General features: G+C 54.8%; 1 protein-coding gene across 1 annotated transcript in view; it reads left to right on the top strand.

Moving 5' to 3' along the window:
• Positions 1 to 16,803, top strand: part of TRABD2B (TraB domain containing 2B) — a 221,553-nt gene that overhangs the window by 187,855 nt on the left and 16,895 nt on the right. The window contains exons 4-5 of the mRNA XM_055402309.2: positions 1,475 to 1,649; positions 15,290 to 15,380. Coding sequence (XP_055258284.2) covers positions 1,475 to 1,649; positions 15,290 to 15,380 — 266 coding nt within the window. The remainder of the gene's footprint in view (positions 1 to 1,474; positions 1,650 to 15,289; positions 15,381 to 16,803) is intronic.

The raw sequence follows: 16,803 nt of genomic DNA, 5'->3' as shown, positions 1-16,803 counted from the left end.
TGGGCCTGGGTTGGTGGAGACAGAGTGATGAAAGGGTGGACTCCAGGTGGAAGACAGTCTTTGAGCAAGGGCTTGAAGCTTAGAGTGACACCAGTGGGTTGTGGGGAAGAGGGAGGTTTCATTCTGATTCATGGCCTCAGGTTCCTCGGTCCATGGCTTCCTCTCCTGCCCCACCCACATGCTGAAGGACACAGTACTGGAGCACTGGATCCACCATCCAGGCTAGAGAGGCAGCAGTGGAAGTGGGGAGGGATGGCACATCTTTATATTCGAGGCTCCAGAAACCTGTGCTGGTCACCGACTTTGTGCCGGGCGTTGAGGACCTAGAAATGACACACATGCTGTCCCTGAACTCGGGGAGTTCTGTGCCTCGTTCAGGAACATGTCAGAGATGCTGGCCTTGGACCATGTGGCTGTGTGTGGACGTGGGACTGAGAGCCAGGAAACATGGATAGTTCCAGCCAGACTGTTGAACAAGCCGTCATTATGGGAGGAGGCCTTGGTCCTGGAGCTGAAGTTTTCAAGAAGGGATGGAGGGTTTGGGTTACACCCTGGGAAGTGGCAGAGCTGGGGATGGGAAGATAGTGGTGGCAATGGAAAGTGGTCAACTAATGCTCATACACTGGGAAAACCAAAGGCTATGACCCCTCCTCTAACCTCTTTGGAGGGGGATGGGCTAAAAGTGTCCACAACAGCACCCATCTTGTCATGCAATCTGCCACAGTAGCATCAGTCCCACCTTGTAAATGAGGAAACTGGGACTCAGAAAATTTAGTAACTTGGCCAAAGTCGCACAGCATCAGAACAGTGCCAAAGCCCAGGTCAGCCTTTCTGTTATACCAGGTAGGCAGCTCAGCTGACCCGCTACACCTGCTTGCTGAACCAGATTCGCCGTTCGTGCCAGTGACAGGGTCGGTGCCACAGGGAGAGCCTCCCAGGACCTCAGTGTCTGGAAGCTGAAGTTCAACAAGGCAGAGATGCAGGAGTGATAAGTTGAGTGAGGGCAGCATCTGGGGCTCCCAGCCTGGTTCTGCTATTCAGTTAGCTGTGTGACTCTCCACCTGTCTCTGGACCTTTCGCTTTTCTTCCTTTTTTCATAAAACTGGGATAACAACAGTCATCTCAAAGCATCTTGCAATTGATGAAAAACATCAATTACCTTAATAAAGGTAAGTAGCCCAGGCAGTAAAGAATCTGCCTGCAAAGCAGGAGATCCAGGTTCTATCCCTGGGTCAGGAAGATCTCCTGGAGAAGGGCATGGCAACCCACTCCAGTATTCTTGCCTGGAGAATTCCATGGACAGAGGAGCCTGGCGGGCTACAGTCCATGGGGTCTCAAAGAGTCGGACACGAGTTAAAGAGACTAGCAGTTTACTTTTCACTTCAACCTGGCCCCACACTGGGCCGTGTGTGCTTATTAGAAGCCCCCCTTGCTCCAGAAAGAACTGAAGGCAGCCTCTGTCTTGCCTTTACAGCTGCCCAACTTTATCAACACCACCCTCCCGCCGCATGAGCAGGTCACGGCCCAGGAGATTGACAGCTACTTCCGCCAGGAGCTCATCTACAAGAGGAATGAGCGCATGGGGAAGAGGGTCATGACGCTTCTGCAGGAGAACGAAGACAAGATCTGCTTCTTTGCCTTCGGAGCAGGTTTGGGCCAGAGTGGGGAAGGGATTGTCTGCAGAATCCTTCAGGGTTGAGAAATTTGCTGGTCTCTCTATAAAGGGAAAAGTTGAGGCCCAGAAAGAGCAGGAAAAGCCACCTAGTATTCAGCCGAGCTGGGATCCAAAGCAAGTCCTCTACCTCTCTGGTCTAGGGTTCTGTTGTAACAGTTCCCATGGGCAAGGGCAGTGACTGCTGCCAAGAGCAGGCGACTTCTGTGGCCCCTTTATGCCCCTGGAGGCCATGTTGAAAGGCCAGAACTGAGGCCAGCTCCCAGTGTCCAGCCCAGTCTTGGGCCCACCCTGCAGAGCAAAGGCCAAGATGGTGAGGGCCACGTGGCCCAGTGAGGAGAGGGCTGCTCTGGCATCCCACAGCCCTGGCTTCAGATCCCAGCCCCCTCTGGGTGGCATGGCCTCAGCAGGCCCCAGGACTTCTCAGAGGCTCAAGTCTCTCTTCTATGAATGGGCAGTGATGGCACTAATTATGTGATGAAGTGAAAAGACCTACCTTCCCAGATGACTCTAGTGGTGAAGAACCTGCCTGCCAATGCAGGAGATGCAGGTTCAATCCCTGGGTCAGGAAGATCCCCTGGAAAAGGGAATGGCAATCCACTGCGGTATTCTTGCCTGGAAACGCCCATGAACAGAGTAGCCTGATGGGCTACAGTCCCTGGAATCACAAAGACTCAGACATGACTGAAGCAACTTAGCACACATGCACACCTTGTAGAATAGTCATAAATATCAGTACCATGGAGCCACAATTATCAGCATCATTATGATGATGACAATGAATGCAAATTTTATCATCACCAGATTCTCAGGTGTGGGACCTGCTCAGCATCTCTCTCCCTGTTCCTCTCTTCTCTGTCTCCTGCTTCTTCTCTCTCATTCTTTATTTCTTTCTTTTCCATGGCTGTCTCTGCTGAGGACAGTGCTGTCCACGTTGGGACCAAGATACCACATTTACCTCCTTGTCAGCTTTTGCTTCAGAGCTACAAGATAAACGTTATTTCTTCTTATTCATGTTACTGGCAGTTTGGGCTGAATGAATTCACCTCCTGTTTCGTGAGAATTAAACGAGGTGGTTGGCTGCCCTCTCTCCCCTCCCTACCCTGGCTGAATACCCGCATGCCGTCTGCCTACAGCAGGCTGTTGGATCAAGCCAAGCAGTCTGTCTAACACAGAGGGGCTTATATGAACATCCTGACTCATTATTGGAAGTCTTCCCCATCCTCACTCATTCAACCCCAAATAGCTAAAGGGCAAGAGCCAGGGTTCATGTGTCTGCACCTGTCTTCCCTCCCTGCAGCCCTCAGCACAGGAGAGGCAAACGGGAGGGCCTCAGAAACACAGGACTTCTGTGATGGCCTCTTTAGGGCCACACCTACTACTGGACAGAGACTTCTGGGCTCATATTGAGGCTGTGCCATGACCTGATGTGGCCTCTGCCCCCAACTTGGGCAACCACAGTTTACTCATCTAAGTAGAGAGAGCCAGGACTCACTTGGGCTATCTGTGATTCCAGGAGCTATTCAAACAGGACACCTGCTGGGGACCTGGCACAGCTTTGGCGACCGTACTGGAAAGGAAGTGCTCCCCAACACACCCCTCCCTCACTCACCATCCCAGCCCTCCCCCCATGGGCATATAGGCAGAGTCCCTGGGCTAGAAAGGCCCACAGCTGACCATGAAAGAGGAGCCACTAGGAGCTCAGATAGCCCCCAGGCTCCTCCCCTGGCCTAAGAGAAGCCCCTAGAGATCTCAGTCATTGAGGAAGGCCAGTTAGGGACCAGCATTCTGCATGCTCCACCTGCCCCACCTTCCCCCCAGGCTCGGGACCAGGCACCCATGGGCTGGAGGTGGCTAACAGAAGCTCCTTTCTGTGAGTGTAGAAACAGGAGAGCCTAGAGCTGAAAAATCACAATGGCCTGGGCAGCCCCTGACACTGAAACCCCAAGCCCACAGGGCACAAGTGTCCACTCAGGCTCAGGCCAGCATGCAAGCCTCCTGCCCACCTCCAGTTTCTTCCCTGCCTCTGAAGTCTAGCTGATTCCTGGTCAGTTCTTTTGACAGACCACCCAAAAGACCTCACACCTGTCTACTCTGTCCATCCTCCCTGCCACTGTCCTGGCCCAGTCAGCCCCATCAGCTCCAGCCTCCTGGTCCTCTGCTTCCCACAGTGGAGAGGGTGAGCGGTGCTGGGTCTGTCTCCCACCCGTGCCTTGAACTCTGGGAGGGCAGACTCCACTTAATCATCCCTGTGTGTTCAGTAGCACCTAACAGGTTTCAAGCTCGATGAATATATGGAGGACTGCGTGAGTTCAGGGAGGAATAGATGGACGAATGTCGACCAGATCCTCCAGTCCTGATCTCCTGGGCCTGGAGAGCCTGGGCCCAGGCCAGCAGTAAAGCCAGGGCAACGGGAGCGCCACCCTGACTCTCAGAGACCCTCTTCCCTGTAGCAGCAGGCCCGGGTTGCGGGCCAATCTTGCCACTTCTGGCTCAGCCATACCTGGAGCAGAAGGCCTGTTCAGTGCTGCCCGTTTATCCTATCCTAAGAATTTCAAATCTGGACTCAGCCTCCAGCTCGAGCTTGCCCATCTCATCGCAGCCATGGCAAGCTGAGTTCCACAGAGGCCAGGACGTGGGTGGAACTCATGGCGAGTTGGGGGTAGAGCCAGGACGAGTGCCTGGTCCTGGAGCTGTGGTCAGGGGCTCTGTTCTCACAGGCAGGCAGGGAGCCAGCTGAGTAGACCTGTGACACTCAGTGTGTCGGCATGGGACCCATCCTACACAACACTGGTGACAAAAATCCATGCCTGCCTCACTGTGTCCTTCTGTCCATGTAGCTCCTGAGTCCCACGTGCTTTGGCAGGCTGAGGATGTACATGCAGGGACAGGCTGAGCGCTCCTCAGTGGTCTGCCACCTGCAGGTCCGCCCGCTCCTTGGCCCCCTCTGGGTGCCTGTTCCATTTCGGGCCTTCCCCGACCCCCAGGTGCTGGGGACCTGAGTCAGCCTGACTCGCGGCCCATGCCCTGTCCAGCCCTCAAAGGAGGTACAGGACCCCTGAGGGAGGAAGGGTCTGTACCCCTGGAAATATGCTTCTCTATCCCCCAACAGGTGTCTGCTCATGCAAAGTTTTCTCAATCCAGTTTCTTGGATGTCCCTAGGATATAGCTTAGGATACAGAAACAATTATAAGACTCCCAGCCATCCCCAGCCCAGCCTTGCTGGTTCTATCACTCTACAGCCTGAGGGTCTGCCATTCTGCAGCAGACCAGCCTCAGAGGCCAGCCTCAGACTCGCTGGGTGAGGGAGAGAAAGAGTCTCCAGCTGCCTGGTCCATCAGCACCTATCTTCCCCAGTCCAGCCCTACTCCAGAACCCCTTCCTGGGAGTCCAGAAGCACAGACTGGGATTCCCAGTGCTGTAGGCCAACTGGTCTCTCTTCTGGTCTGCTCTTCAGGGGCGGGGGTTGATGCAGAGGGTGAAAGCTTTGGAGTTAGTCTGCCTGATAAAAAGCAGTGATGAAGCCAGGCTTCATCCCTGATAATTCGGAGAACCTGGGAAAGCCATTTCGCCTCCAAGACCTCAGTCTCTCATCTGTAGAATGGGGGTGACACACCTGCCTCACTGGTCTGTGCTAGACTTGCTCCAGGTGGCAGCATTAGGCTCTCTACTGCGGTGGATGGACCCTTATCCGAAAGGCTCTACTGAGGGCCAGCCCCATTGTTCCAGGCTCTTAGATTGCATCACCCCTGCTCTTTACAATAATCCCAAGAGATGGGAGCTATTATACTCATTTTGCAGGTAGAAATAAGACCCAGGGAGGATGAATGGCTTCCTCAAGGCCACAGGCAGGCAGACCTTCAACCTGAATCCTGGCCTCTTGGGTCTTCTTCCAGGCCATTCCCCACCTTCCCCACCACCACCCCGCCACCACCCAGACATGGTGCCCTTTCTGTACTTCCAGAAAAGTTGACAATATTGTGGGAAAGTGTCTTTCTATCTGGCACATCCCATAGAAGAGTACTGTCCTTGGTATCTGTGATGTTTCTGTATCCAGGCGCTGTTTGACCTCTTCTGGAGGTTATTCAGCAGGTTCTGGGGCAGTAAGGGTGTGGACATGTGTGACAACTCTAACCAGGCCCAGATGGAAGCCCCGCCTCCCTGTGAGGTGGCTGTGGCCAGGGTGCAGCCCCTGATGTTCTGAAAGGATCCAGGCTCCTGCCTTGGAAGGGTGTATTGGCCTGGGGTTGGGGGGAGAAGGGCTGATTCCCGAATGCCAGACCCCGCAGTTTGGCAGGGTGAGCCTGAGGGTCCTCCAAGAGCCAAGTGTGCCCCTGGATTTCCTCTGGTCTCCACATAACTGAGAAAAATAAGTACAGGTGGTGAATTTTTTATTAATGAAACATTCAGTTTATAACCTTATCTTATATTCTGAAATCATCTTCATTCTACTGTGTTTGAACATAAACATCTTTTGCTTTAAAAAAAAAATGATGGTGATATGAGACAAGCGGGGCTTTCAAAGGCCTTCCTCAGCAAAATGGAAAGTTGGTAACTGTATTGTTTTTCCCCCTCACCCACCTTTTCTTAAGATAGAATCTGGAGCAGAGTGCATAATGTGGGGCCTGGCTGGCAGAGCTGGGCTGGAGACACGAGCCAAACTCAAGGGTAGACTAGTTAACCTGCAGGGCCTATTCATTTTTAATTCTGACAGCTAGTGGTTATCATATATCCTATAACCCTAGCATGCAACAATCTGAATATAATTCTAACTTCTGATTTTCCAAATTCTTTGGACCCTAACAGCCTGTTGTTCTAAGATTATGTGGTTCTGATATCCATCATCGTAACATTCTAACCCTCTCACAGACTTTTCGTCAATCACTCTTGAATTCTTTGGAAGGAGGATGGAGCTAAGAGCCCTCCAGGGCCTGGAAATCCCTCCACGTGGAACTGTTGCCACCTATCCCCTACCACAGGAAGCAGAAGTCCGAGCTTCTGCTTCTTCAAATCTCTAATCTGCTTCTTCAAATCTAAAGCAGGATTTGAAGAGTCTAAAGCCAGGTTGTGGGAACACCAGAGACAGAGGTGCTGTACCTGTTACCCTGAGCACCCACACACCCAGCCTCCAGGCCAGGCCAGCCTCTCTCACACCCCAGCTGAAGCAGACCCATAACCAGAAACACACCGATGGGGCCGAGACACAGAGGTTGATTCATGATGACGACTTGGGCTTGAGGAAGGGAGAGACAGAAACCCACCACACTGAACACCAGTAACGTTTAAAAATGTATAACAGCAGCCGTTGCTCCTTGGAGGGTGGGCACCATCCTGCTTGAAGAACACCCATATCTGTCAGTTCATGTGGCTCTCGTCTCCTCAGTGCCTCTGGGAGGGAGACGAAATGATTATTCCTCTGGTGGGTGGATAAACTGAGGTACAGATAAGTAGAGCAAGAATCTTAGAACCAAGTGAACCAGTGGTCAACAATGACTAGGCCATTCTTCCTGACAGGCAGTCTCCACCAAAAAGTCATTTAGCTGCTACTCTATTCGCCTGAGAATGCCTCCCCTCTCCTGCCTGGACCTCCTCGTTGGGATTCCCCCAGTCCCACAGGATTTCCTAACACAGCTCTGTTCATGCTGAGCACATTTGTCATCTACTCTTCTAAGAAGGAAGGTAAGTCAGAGAAGGCTTCCTAGAGGAGGTGAGAACTGATGCAGTTTCAGCTGCCTTCCAGGTCCTCTTCCAGTTCATCCCCACAGTCTTCAGGGCAAGGCCCATACCCACCTCCTTCCCCCACTGGTTGTCCACTCAGCTGCCTTTTGAACAAAACCCCTCAGCGCTCATAGCCAAGCACAGAAGAGCACACAGAGCTCACGCAGGGCCCTGGGAACCTTAGAAACAAGGGGCCCAGCAAACAGCACACGCCCAGCCACTTTTCTCTTCTCCTGGGCAAACGCCGATCACCTGCCATACTCCATGTTGGAACATGAGGCCACACAGCCTCCAGAAGTGTTTCAGAATTTCCGACGGTGTTTCAAAGGGCCCTGCCGCCCCACCATATACACATCTGGCAGCCGGCATGCTTGCTCTGGGCTGCAGTCCTTGGCCAGAGTCACCCTTCCTGTTTCAGCCTAGAGCATCCAGCCAGTTTGAACATCCCATCTGCTAGCTTGTCCCTAACTGGAGCCAACCCTGCACTCTGGACTAGGCTGGAGCTCTGTCTGTGAGCCAGGGGGTCCAAATGTCAGCTTCAGGCTCAGCACTCCTGCTGGATATGTGGAGAAGGCAGGGAGAGAAGAGAGTGTCTGGGCTTCAGACTCAGACTGCCTGCACGAGGAGCCCAGGGCCTCTCCTCATAGGAAGGAGCCTGGACAGACCCGGTACTTGGCTTCTCTCAACCCTCAGAGTCCATCTAAGAGGAGCCTGGCATCTCAAAACATGGTACAGTGCCATCACTCAGCACACATGAACTCTTGCCTCATCAGTATTATTTCAAAGCCCAGAGGCCCCCAGGAACAGGACTCCCTCCAGGGGAGAGCAGGGCTATCCAAGGGCAGGAGTGCTCGGTGGCCCCTGAGGACCCAGCTGGGACCCTGGAGAGAGACCCCCATTGCCAGTCTCAGCTCCAAGGGACAGTGAAGCTCGGGAAGTGTCCCTGCCCACGTGTTGGCCAACAGGTTGCTCCTTTGGGGTGCTGGGCACTCCCATTCTAGGAAAGGAGCCTCTGGATGTTGAAAAGAGCAGTAACCATGACGCAGGGAGCCCTGTGCTGGGCACTGCCTCCTGCAGTTCACAGAACCCGTCACAGGATCCGTCTCCACAGCTCTCTCCACAGCGCCTCCTGCTGATTTCCCCTCTCTCTGCACAGTCTGCCTGGATCTGGAACGGTGTCAGACCCCAGGAGGGGAAGGCAAGAACATCGGACCTACCTCAGGGTCCCCCAGTCCAGCACGGGCCTGACATGTAGGAAGACCCAGTGAAGGCTGGTGGAGGAAACCCTGTGGCTTCAGGCCCTTAGGGTGCAGGTTCATCAGAAAACCCCGGGCTTGCATCCTCACCATGGGACAAGAGTGGGGCCCAAGGAGGAAGCTGACCCCTCCCCTAGGCTGCATCCTGTCCCTTCCTCTTCAGCCCCGTAGCCCCTGGCACCCCTCCACCGCCGCCTGGCTCGCTCTGTCCTATGATTGTTTGTGCACCCGTCTCCCCTCTGCACTGTGATGTCCTCCAGGGTGGGGACCGTGTGCCTCAGCTCCTGGCACAAAACTGGGTGCAGGGAGACGCCACCTCCATCCTCACAGAACTGACAAGGCCCCAGTCCAGCCCTGCCTGGCCAGCAGAGCTGGAGAAAGAAAGCTCAGTGCTGCCGGTTTCCCAAGTGGACCCTCCTTGGGAGAGTCGAAGCCCCAGGGTATCCCTCATTGTCTGTCCACCCCCAGGTTCATCCGTCTAACCCTCCTGCCACACTTCCTCAGGAAAACAAACACTGCCATTGCTTGATACCCAGCAACTGATCCTGGCAGCAAGATTAGCACTTAAAAGTTCCCCTTGCATTAATTTCAGACAGAACATAAATATGGGCTTGGACTCCCTCTTCTAGGAAGAGAAAACTGCAAACCCGTTAGACTCACTGGAGAGAAAACATGTGTGCTGGCCGAGGGGAGCCCATGTTACTCTGGAGCCTTTGTGGGAACATCTGGTTCCCCCTCCTCTCCTCCGCCGGGCCCCCCAACACTGTCTTAAAATTACCCTGTTAATTGGAGTATTCTTTGCACTGAACACTCACACGCTTTCCTCTCCGATCTGGTGATCCCAGCAAGGGACACATGTTTCTGATGATGCCCTGCCCCCAGAACATGAGCTCGGGATCCCTCGTAGCAACCGGCACTTCAGAGTGGGTGTACTGGCCGTGCAGCGACTTCTGGATGGAAGTCCAAGCTTTGCCTTTGCCAGCTGTGTGACCTTGAGTAGGCCTCGTCCCCACGCTGAGGTCCAGTTCCCTCATCTGTAAACTGGGGGTACCTGGAAAGGCTGCTGCAAGGATGAAATGAATTAATGTTTGAAAATTATTGTGGCCCAAGAGACTCTCTGAGGAGGAGGTTACATTCAGGTCATCACACGATAGAATCATGAAGGTGGGAGATTCCTTCGCAGGGAAACTAAGACTTGGAGAAGGGAAGGAAGCTGTCTGAGACCACACAGCTGGTTGACTGTTGAGCCAGGTGGTCTGTCCTAACCTCAGGACAGGATTATTGGCTCTGTCCTACCCTGTCTTTTGTCTCAGAGGATTAATGGGAGCTGTCAGATTGTGCCCAGCTGATGGGTAGGGACTTGTTGTTTAGTCACTAAGTCTTGTCCCACTCTTTGCAACCCCATGGGCTATAGCCTACCAGGCTCCTCTGTCCCTGGGACTTTTCCAGGCAAGAATGCTAGAGTGAGTTGCCAGTTCCTTCTCCAGGGGATCTCCCTGACCCAGGGATCAAACCCGAGTCTCCCCTTCACTGGCAGGAGGGTTCTTTGCCACTGAACCACCAGAGAAGCCCAGGATAGGGACTAGACCCAGCCTAATATGCTCTGCTCACTGAGCTTTGTGCCCTGGCATAGGCCTGCTTATGCCTGGAAGAAGGGGAAACTTTGTCTCTGCACTAAAACATTGTGGGGCCCTGCCTGCTCAGAGCCAGACCCCTTCCCTGACTGTATATGATGTCTTTTAGGTGATGCTCTGGCTTATGGGGTCAGGGGATATAAGCACCAAACCAGTCCACCATTTGTCAAACCTATAATCCTCCTCCAGGCCCTTGTTCCTCCTCTTGCCTGTCCCTCCTGCCCAAGCCCATATGTCTGTTTGAATCCTCCCCTTCCAGGGCTCTTCCTCCAGGAAGCCTTCCCTGATGCTCTCAGTGTGTCAGGCTCTCCTTCATGCCCTTTGTTTTCATTGCTGGATTCTCCTTGTCCTCTCATCTCCTTCTCCCTTCTCTCCTTCTGTGTCTCTTTCTTGCTGTCACGGCATCTCTGCGTTTCCTTCCCTCCCTACGGTTGTCTCTGGGTCTCAGCCGCGGCCTGCATCCCAGCCCCGTCACCTCATCGCTCTGGCTCCTTGTGTTCCGGCGCTCTCCCGCTTCCCTGTCTCGAGCGTTTCTCCTCTCTCTGCCTCTCTCTGTGTGTCCCTCTCCCTCACTCTCTCTCAGGGGCTCTGCGTGCCCCACCCCCTGTCCGCCCTCCTCTCCTGGTTCACGCAGCCTCAGTAAATGAAATGGGCTGTGCCTTCCTGCAGAGAGCTGGCCAGAGAGCAGCTGTCAGTGCTGGAAGGAGCTGCTGAGCGGTGGCCAGGAGACCCCGGGAGCCTGGGCAAGCTGAGCAGGCTAAGTTCCGACACCGAGGGGCCCCTTTGGAAACTTTCCACACCTTCCCTGCAGGTTCCAGGATGGGTGTGGTGCCTTTTTCAGGATTTGTGACTTTGGAGGCAAGCCCAAACCCTGTCTGCCAAGCCCTGGGACAGCGTGCCCCGGGCCCTGACTGGGGCTGTTCTGAGGGCCAAGCTCCCAGGATTGATGGAATCTGCAGGGAGCATCACCAAGGGGTCAGGCCAGGGCTACAAGGGGAGAGGATCCTCGAGCTCAGGTCTCCTGGGGATAAGATGAGATCATGGAAAGGACATGGACTAACAGATCCTGTTATTCATTCATTCAGCAAACATTCATGATGCCACCACCATGTGCCAGATTTGATCTTAGCCTTGGGGACAAAGATAGATCGGGCATGGTCCCTTGCCTTCTCAGAGCTCTTGGTCTCCACGCCGGTGGCTTGTTGGGAACTCGTTCTGACAGAGGCAGCTCTGAGGTGTGGGGAGCTCATTCTCGCCATGGTGAAGAGAGTGAACTGGAGAGAGTGGGGAGGATGCTACATGCAGTGATTCTGGCAGAAGTTGGTGGTGACCTGGGCCAGGGTCGAGTACGGTTCAGAGGGATTTGGGGAACTCTGGTGACTGATGGGATGAGGATGAGCAGAGAAGGAAAAGTGAAGATGGGTCCATCTGACAAGGGTAGCGGAGCTCAGCTGAGACACACCCAGCAGGGGAGGGTGGGGCTCTGGGGGATGTTGGGTGGGAGATGCTCAGGAGGCCACTGGACAAATGGGTCTGGGCTAGGGCAGCGGGTCCTGAATAGCAGCTGTGGGCAGTGACAGTTCAGTGACAGCACTGTGCTCACTGAAACCATATGAATGGATGGATTCACATTCCCTGGATTGTGAATAGAGTGAGAAGAAAAGAAGGCTGTGGCCGGGGTTCACAGGGGCACCCACATTTATCAGGCAAGGAAAAGAGGAACCCACTAAAGGGACAGAGAGGGAGCAGTGAGAACTATGAAGAAAACAGGACAGAACAGTGCTGTGGCGTCCTGTGACACCAAGCTTCAAAGAGGGCTAGGAAGGGAGTGGCAATGGGAACCCGGGGTCAGGAGTGAGGGCTTCTGCGGGACAGTCCTAGAACAGGAACCCCATAGGAGGGGGGCCTGCTGCAGGAGCTGCCCCTTGCAGAGGGCAGACACCCCCCGCCCTGGAGGGAAGGAGATGAAGGCCCGTAAGTCTTATAGGAATTTGAAAACAAAAATCATTGCTGATTGCTTCCTGCTTCTTGAAGTATCTGAAGTCTTCTGTTTGGGGTCTTACCATGCACAGTAAGGGTCTGGAACTGCTGAGGTTGAGGGAGCAGACAGGATGCAGACCAGACACTGAAATGTTGCCAGGCAGTGCTCAGGACCCAGTGTCCCGTAAGGCTTGGGCCCCTCTGCATGCCCCCTCCGCCAGCTCCAGGAATGCTCCTTTCAGAGCGGCCACACGGCCATCTGCTCCAGTGCGGCCTGGGGCGCCCTGTTTGCCCTGTGGTCTTGACGCCTTCTGTGTGGACCACTGCTGGGCCCAGAGGCCCCTGTCTTTAAAAGGGTCTCCATGGACACAGGGAAGGAAAGACCTTTGCTGCCAGGACTGCATTCCAAGAGCTGTGGGTAGGGAGCTCCTGCAGACTATGTGCTGGAGGCTGCCACACCCGGTGCCCCTCCAGCCCAATCACGCTTGGGGACAGGCAAGGGTGGGGACGACTCGGTGGCCCCAGCCCAGGACTGGCTCAGTCCCTTGCTCCAAGGTGCACGCTGGGCTTTTCCAAAGGATGTTCACTTCTCCTGCCTCTTAGGACTTCATTATGGCCTCCCTGAGAAGGCAGCCACAGGGATCCAGGCCCATCTGACATACCGGGAAACTGAGGCAGGCAGCAGCCGCTTGCTTGGGATCACGTACGGGAGACTCACAGCCTTGGCAGAATCCTGTGCGTTCCACCCTCTCTAACACTGGGCTCACTGGGCCAGATGCGCCTCACTGACCTAGTCTTTGCACACGCCCTTACCCCTGCCTAGAGCATCCCGCCGCCGCCCCACTCTCATCCTCACCTAGCTAACTCTGATCCCATCCCTCAGCTAACGATGCCTCCTCCAGGAAGTCTACCCTGGCCCCAGTTTGAATTAGAGGCCTGCTGAGTGCCCTCACCACCTCCTGTGCTTCCCTTAGCATCATGCATACCCTGGATCAAAAGACCTTGATTCTCAAGACCGTGAGTGCCTTGAACAGGTCCCTACCTGTTCAGCACCATCCTGCTCTGGATATGCACTCACTGTTTGTCAGATAAATGCAATGAGTAAGAGAGAAGAGGAGGAGGGAGGGAGAGCACAACTTCATAAGGGTCTCTGGAGTCAAACAAACGCCTTCCCCGTGAACGTGGTAGCCAGGGGAGCCTGTGGGTGCAGCCCAGTCCCTCCCTGTCCACAGAGACACCCAGAGTGTCCATGTGTAAGGGGCCCACCCAGGGCCCCAGCGTGAGTGTGGGGGATTCCATCAAAGACTGTCGTTCCCAGACCTGTGGTTCACAGTGACCCAGAGGTGGGATGTCAGGGACTGTGGCAGGTCACCGAGAAGGAGACTGTTCGGTGGGGGACTTCCTGGGCATCTTGAAGCCAGCCCAGAGGTGTATAGGCCTGGCTGGCAGGGGTGCTACCCAGTTCACCGCCCCACTCCCCCATCCAGCTACTGTGCAGTCCCAGCCTCCCTCCCTCCATTCCCCTGTGCTTGCTCCCTAGATCTCCCTGGGGCTGTCAACATGCTGACCTCCCAGCTTCCCTCTTGTCACCATCCATCACAGGCAATTAGAGTGATAGTGCAAGAATTTCCCCTCAGGTTCTGGGGTGAATGGTGAGCAGGAGAGGCGCGAAGTGCCCACGGGTGTGGGGCTGCAGGCAGGACTCGGGCTGGGAGGGTACAGGGGCCACCACCACTCTGCCTACATTGAACAGTGGGGAGACTGAGGTCCAGCTTGGAGGAGGGGCCAACTCCCAGCAGGGACTGGCCTCTCGAGGAGTCTCCCTAACTGGAACCTGGGAGAGCCTCCACCGTATTCCCAGATCTCAAACCTGCATCCCACCCTAGGGCCAAACCTGGTCTCATCTGGGGCAGTGGGTCAAATGATTCACTTCTGTGTTCTTAGGGTCTGCTCTGAGGCTGGTCACAGCAAGTGTGTCATAAAAGTCTGTTGGATGAATGGTTGGTGGGTGGAGGGTGAGATGGAGACCAGCCCCCTCCCCTTCCAACACACATGAGTGAGTGCTAAGTTGCCTCAGTCATGTCCAACTCTTTGAGACCTTATGGGCCGTAGGCCATCAGGCTCCTCTGTCCATGGAATTCTCCAGGCAAGAATACTGGAGTGGGTTGCCATGCCCTCCTCAAGGGAATCTTCCTGACCCGGGGATTGAACCCGTGTCTCTCCTGTCTCCTGCACTGGAAGGTGGGCTCCTTACCACTAGCGTCACCTGGGAAGCCTGTCTCCCAACACACAGGACCCTACTACTTTCTCCTTTCCCAGAATCTTACACCTCAGTGAGTCTTCAGGGACCACCCCAGGGCCTGGGTCATAGTGTGTGGTCCATAAATATTGGGTAGATGGTGAACAAATGAATCTTCAAAGTCTTAGATCCAGACAACACATACTGAGCATGTGTGAGGCAGTGGCCATGTGGTCCCTGCCTCTTGGAGTCTAGTGAGGAGACATGCACACACAGAACCCCACCTCCATTTCCCTGCTAGGGAGGGAGCCTTGAGTTGCTGGTGAAACTGACAAAGATGAGCCGTAAACCTGTTGGACCTTGAGGCCTATTGGAGGAGGTTTTCTCAGAGCTGGTCCTTGTGTGACTCCTGGAAGTTGTCCCTGCCTGGACAGTCCACAGCTGGGGTCAGCTCAATGGTGTGGGGGACAGTGATGCAACAGGAAACACGGTGAGCCTTTATTGCATGCCAGCCAGTGTTCCTGGAGTCCTTACAACAACCCTCGAGGCTGCTAGTATAATCGTTACCACTTTACAGATGGGAAAACTGAGGCACAGGGTGGTACAATGGATGAGCAACAGAGCCGGGGTTCGGATCCTGGCAGGGTGGCACTGGCCCATCTTCCAGCTACACCACACTGCCTTTCAGGGAGCCTGGCCCTTGACTTTGGCTAGCCCGTCAGTCTGGGGCTCTCTCCAATCACCGGTGACCTGGTAGGTGGCTGAGCCCACTTCGTCTCTTGTGTTCCAGGTCACTTTCTGGGGAACAACACAGTCATCGATGTCCTTCGGCAGGCAGGGCTGGAGGTGGAGCACACGCCCGCGGGGCAGACCATCCATAGGTAAGCAGCCAGGGCCTCTGGGGGCAGGGAATTGGCTGGCCACTGCTGCTGGTCCACAGGCCATGCCTGACCACGTGCTGCACAGAGGGTTTTACCCTGCTTTCCTGTTCAGGCCTGCAGGACAGAGTCATGACAAGCCTCGGGACCGGCCCAGCCCCTAGCCTCCTAGGGATCGGCCTTCACCAGGCACCCAAGAGTGGGGGCTAGGCTGGAGGTGGGGAGACCAGGAAGGAGGCTTGTGTGTAATCACGGCAGGAGGTCAGGACGGCAGGGAAGAGTGGAGGTGGGAATAGGCGGAGCACTACGTCTTGAGAGATGTTCAAGATTTAGAGACTGGTGATCGGCGGGGTGCAGGGACTCTGTCGGACTTCTGGGTTGCTGCCTAGAAGACCTGGTGGATGCCCAGGCCTTGAATCGAGATGGGGCTGTAGTGACAACAGGCAGTGGCCAGGCCTCTTCCCTGAGTCTCAGCCCCACCCAAACCTTGTCTTCATCACCTCCTCTGACTATACCTGCTTGTTGCTGTCTCTTGGCCGGGTCTCTCACCCCTGACTTTCCTGCCAGGGCACACTCACTCAGCCCAAAGAGCCAGATAGAGACCATCCTCTCTTCCTGTGGGGTTTCCTGTCTCCCTGTAAGCTGGAAGCCAACTAAGGGAAGAGGCCAGCTGGGTTTACCTGTGGTCCACAGTGCCAGCACCAGGCTGGGCACGGAGAAGCGTCAGCGCATGCTGGGTGGCCCTGGAAGATAATGACAGAATCCCAAACCAGGCCAACCTGAGCAGGAGCCATCCTCACAGCGATGGCCAGAGCGATTTAGGCCCTTGTCTGTGATGAACCCAGAGTCCAAAAAAAGCTTGAATAATCACGGGTGTGTGCGCTAAGTTGCTTCAGTTGTGTCCGATTCTCTGAGACCCAGTGGACTGTAACCAGGCTCCTCTGTCCAGGGGATTCTCCAGGCAACAGTACTGGAGTGGGTTGCCATGCCCTTCTCCAGGGGAGCTTCCCGACCCAGGGATCAAACCCGCATCTCTTATGCCTCCTGCATTGGCAGGTCAGCTCTTTACCATTAGTGCCACCTGGGAAGCCCTGAATAATCATTGCTAATGGCAAGCCACTCCAGTACTCTTGCCTAGAAAATCCCATGGATGGAGGAGCCTGGTAGGCTGCAGTCCGTGGGGTCGCTAAGGGTCAGACACGACTGAGCGACTTCACTTTCACTTTTCCCTTTCACACATTGGAGAAGGAAATGGCAACCCACTCCAGTGTTCTTGCCTGGAGAATCCCAGGGATGGGGGAGCCTGGTGGGCTTCCGTCTGTGGGATCACACAGAGTCGGACACGACTGAAGTGACTTAGCAGCAGCAGCAGCAATGTTTATTGACTACTCACTGTGTACTGGGTTCTAAGTGCTTTTAGCTTATC

This window comes from Moschus berezovskii, chromosome 4, assembly GCF_049115385.1.
Source record: "Moschus berezovskii isolate FMDL1 chromosome 4, NW_MosBer_1.0, whole genome shotgun sequence".
Lineage (NCBI taxonomy): Eukaryota > Metazoa > Chordata > Mammalia > Artiodactyla > Moschidae > Moschus > Moschus berezovskii.
Note: the sequence above shows the minus strand (reverse complement) of the source record. Positions and strands in the feature narration are given on the sequence as shown.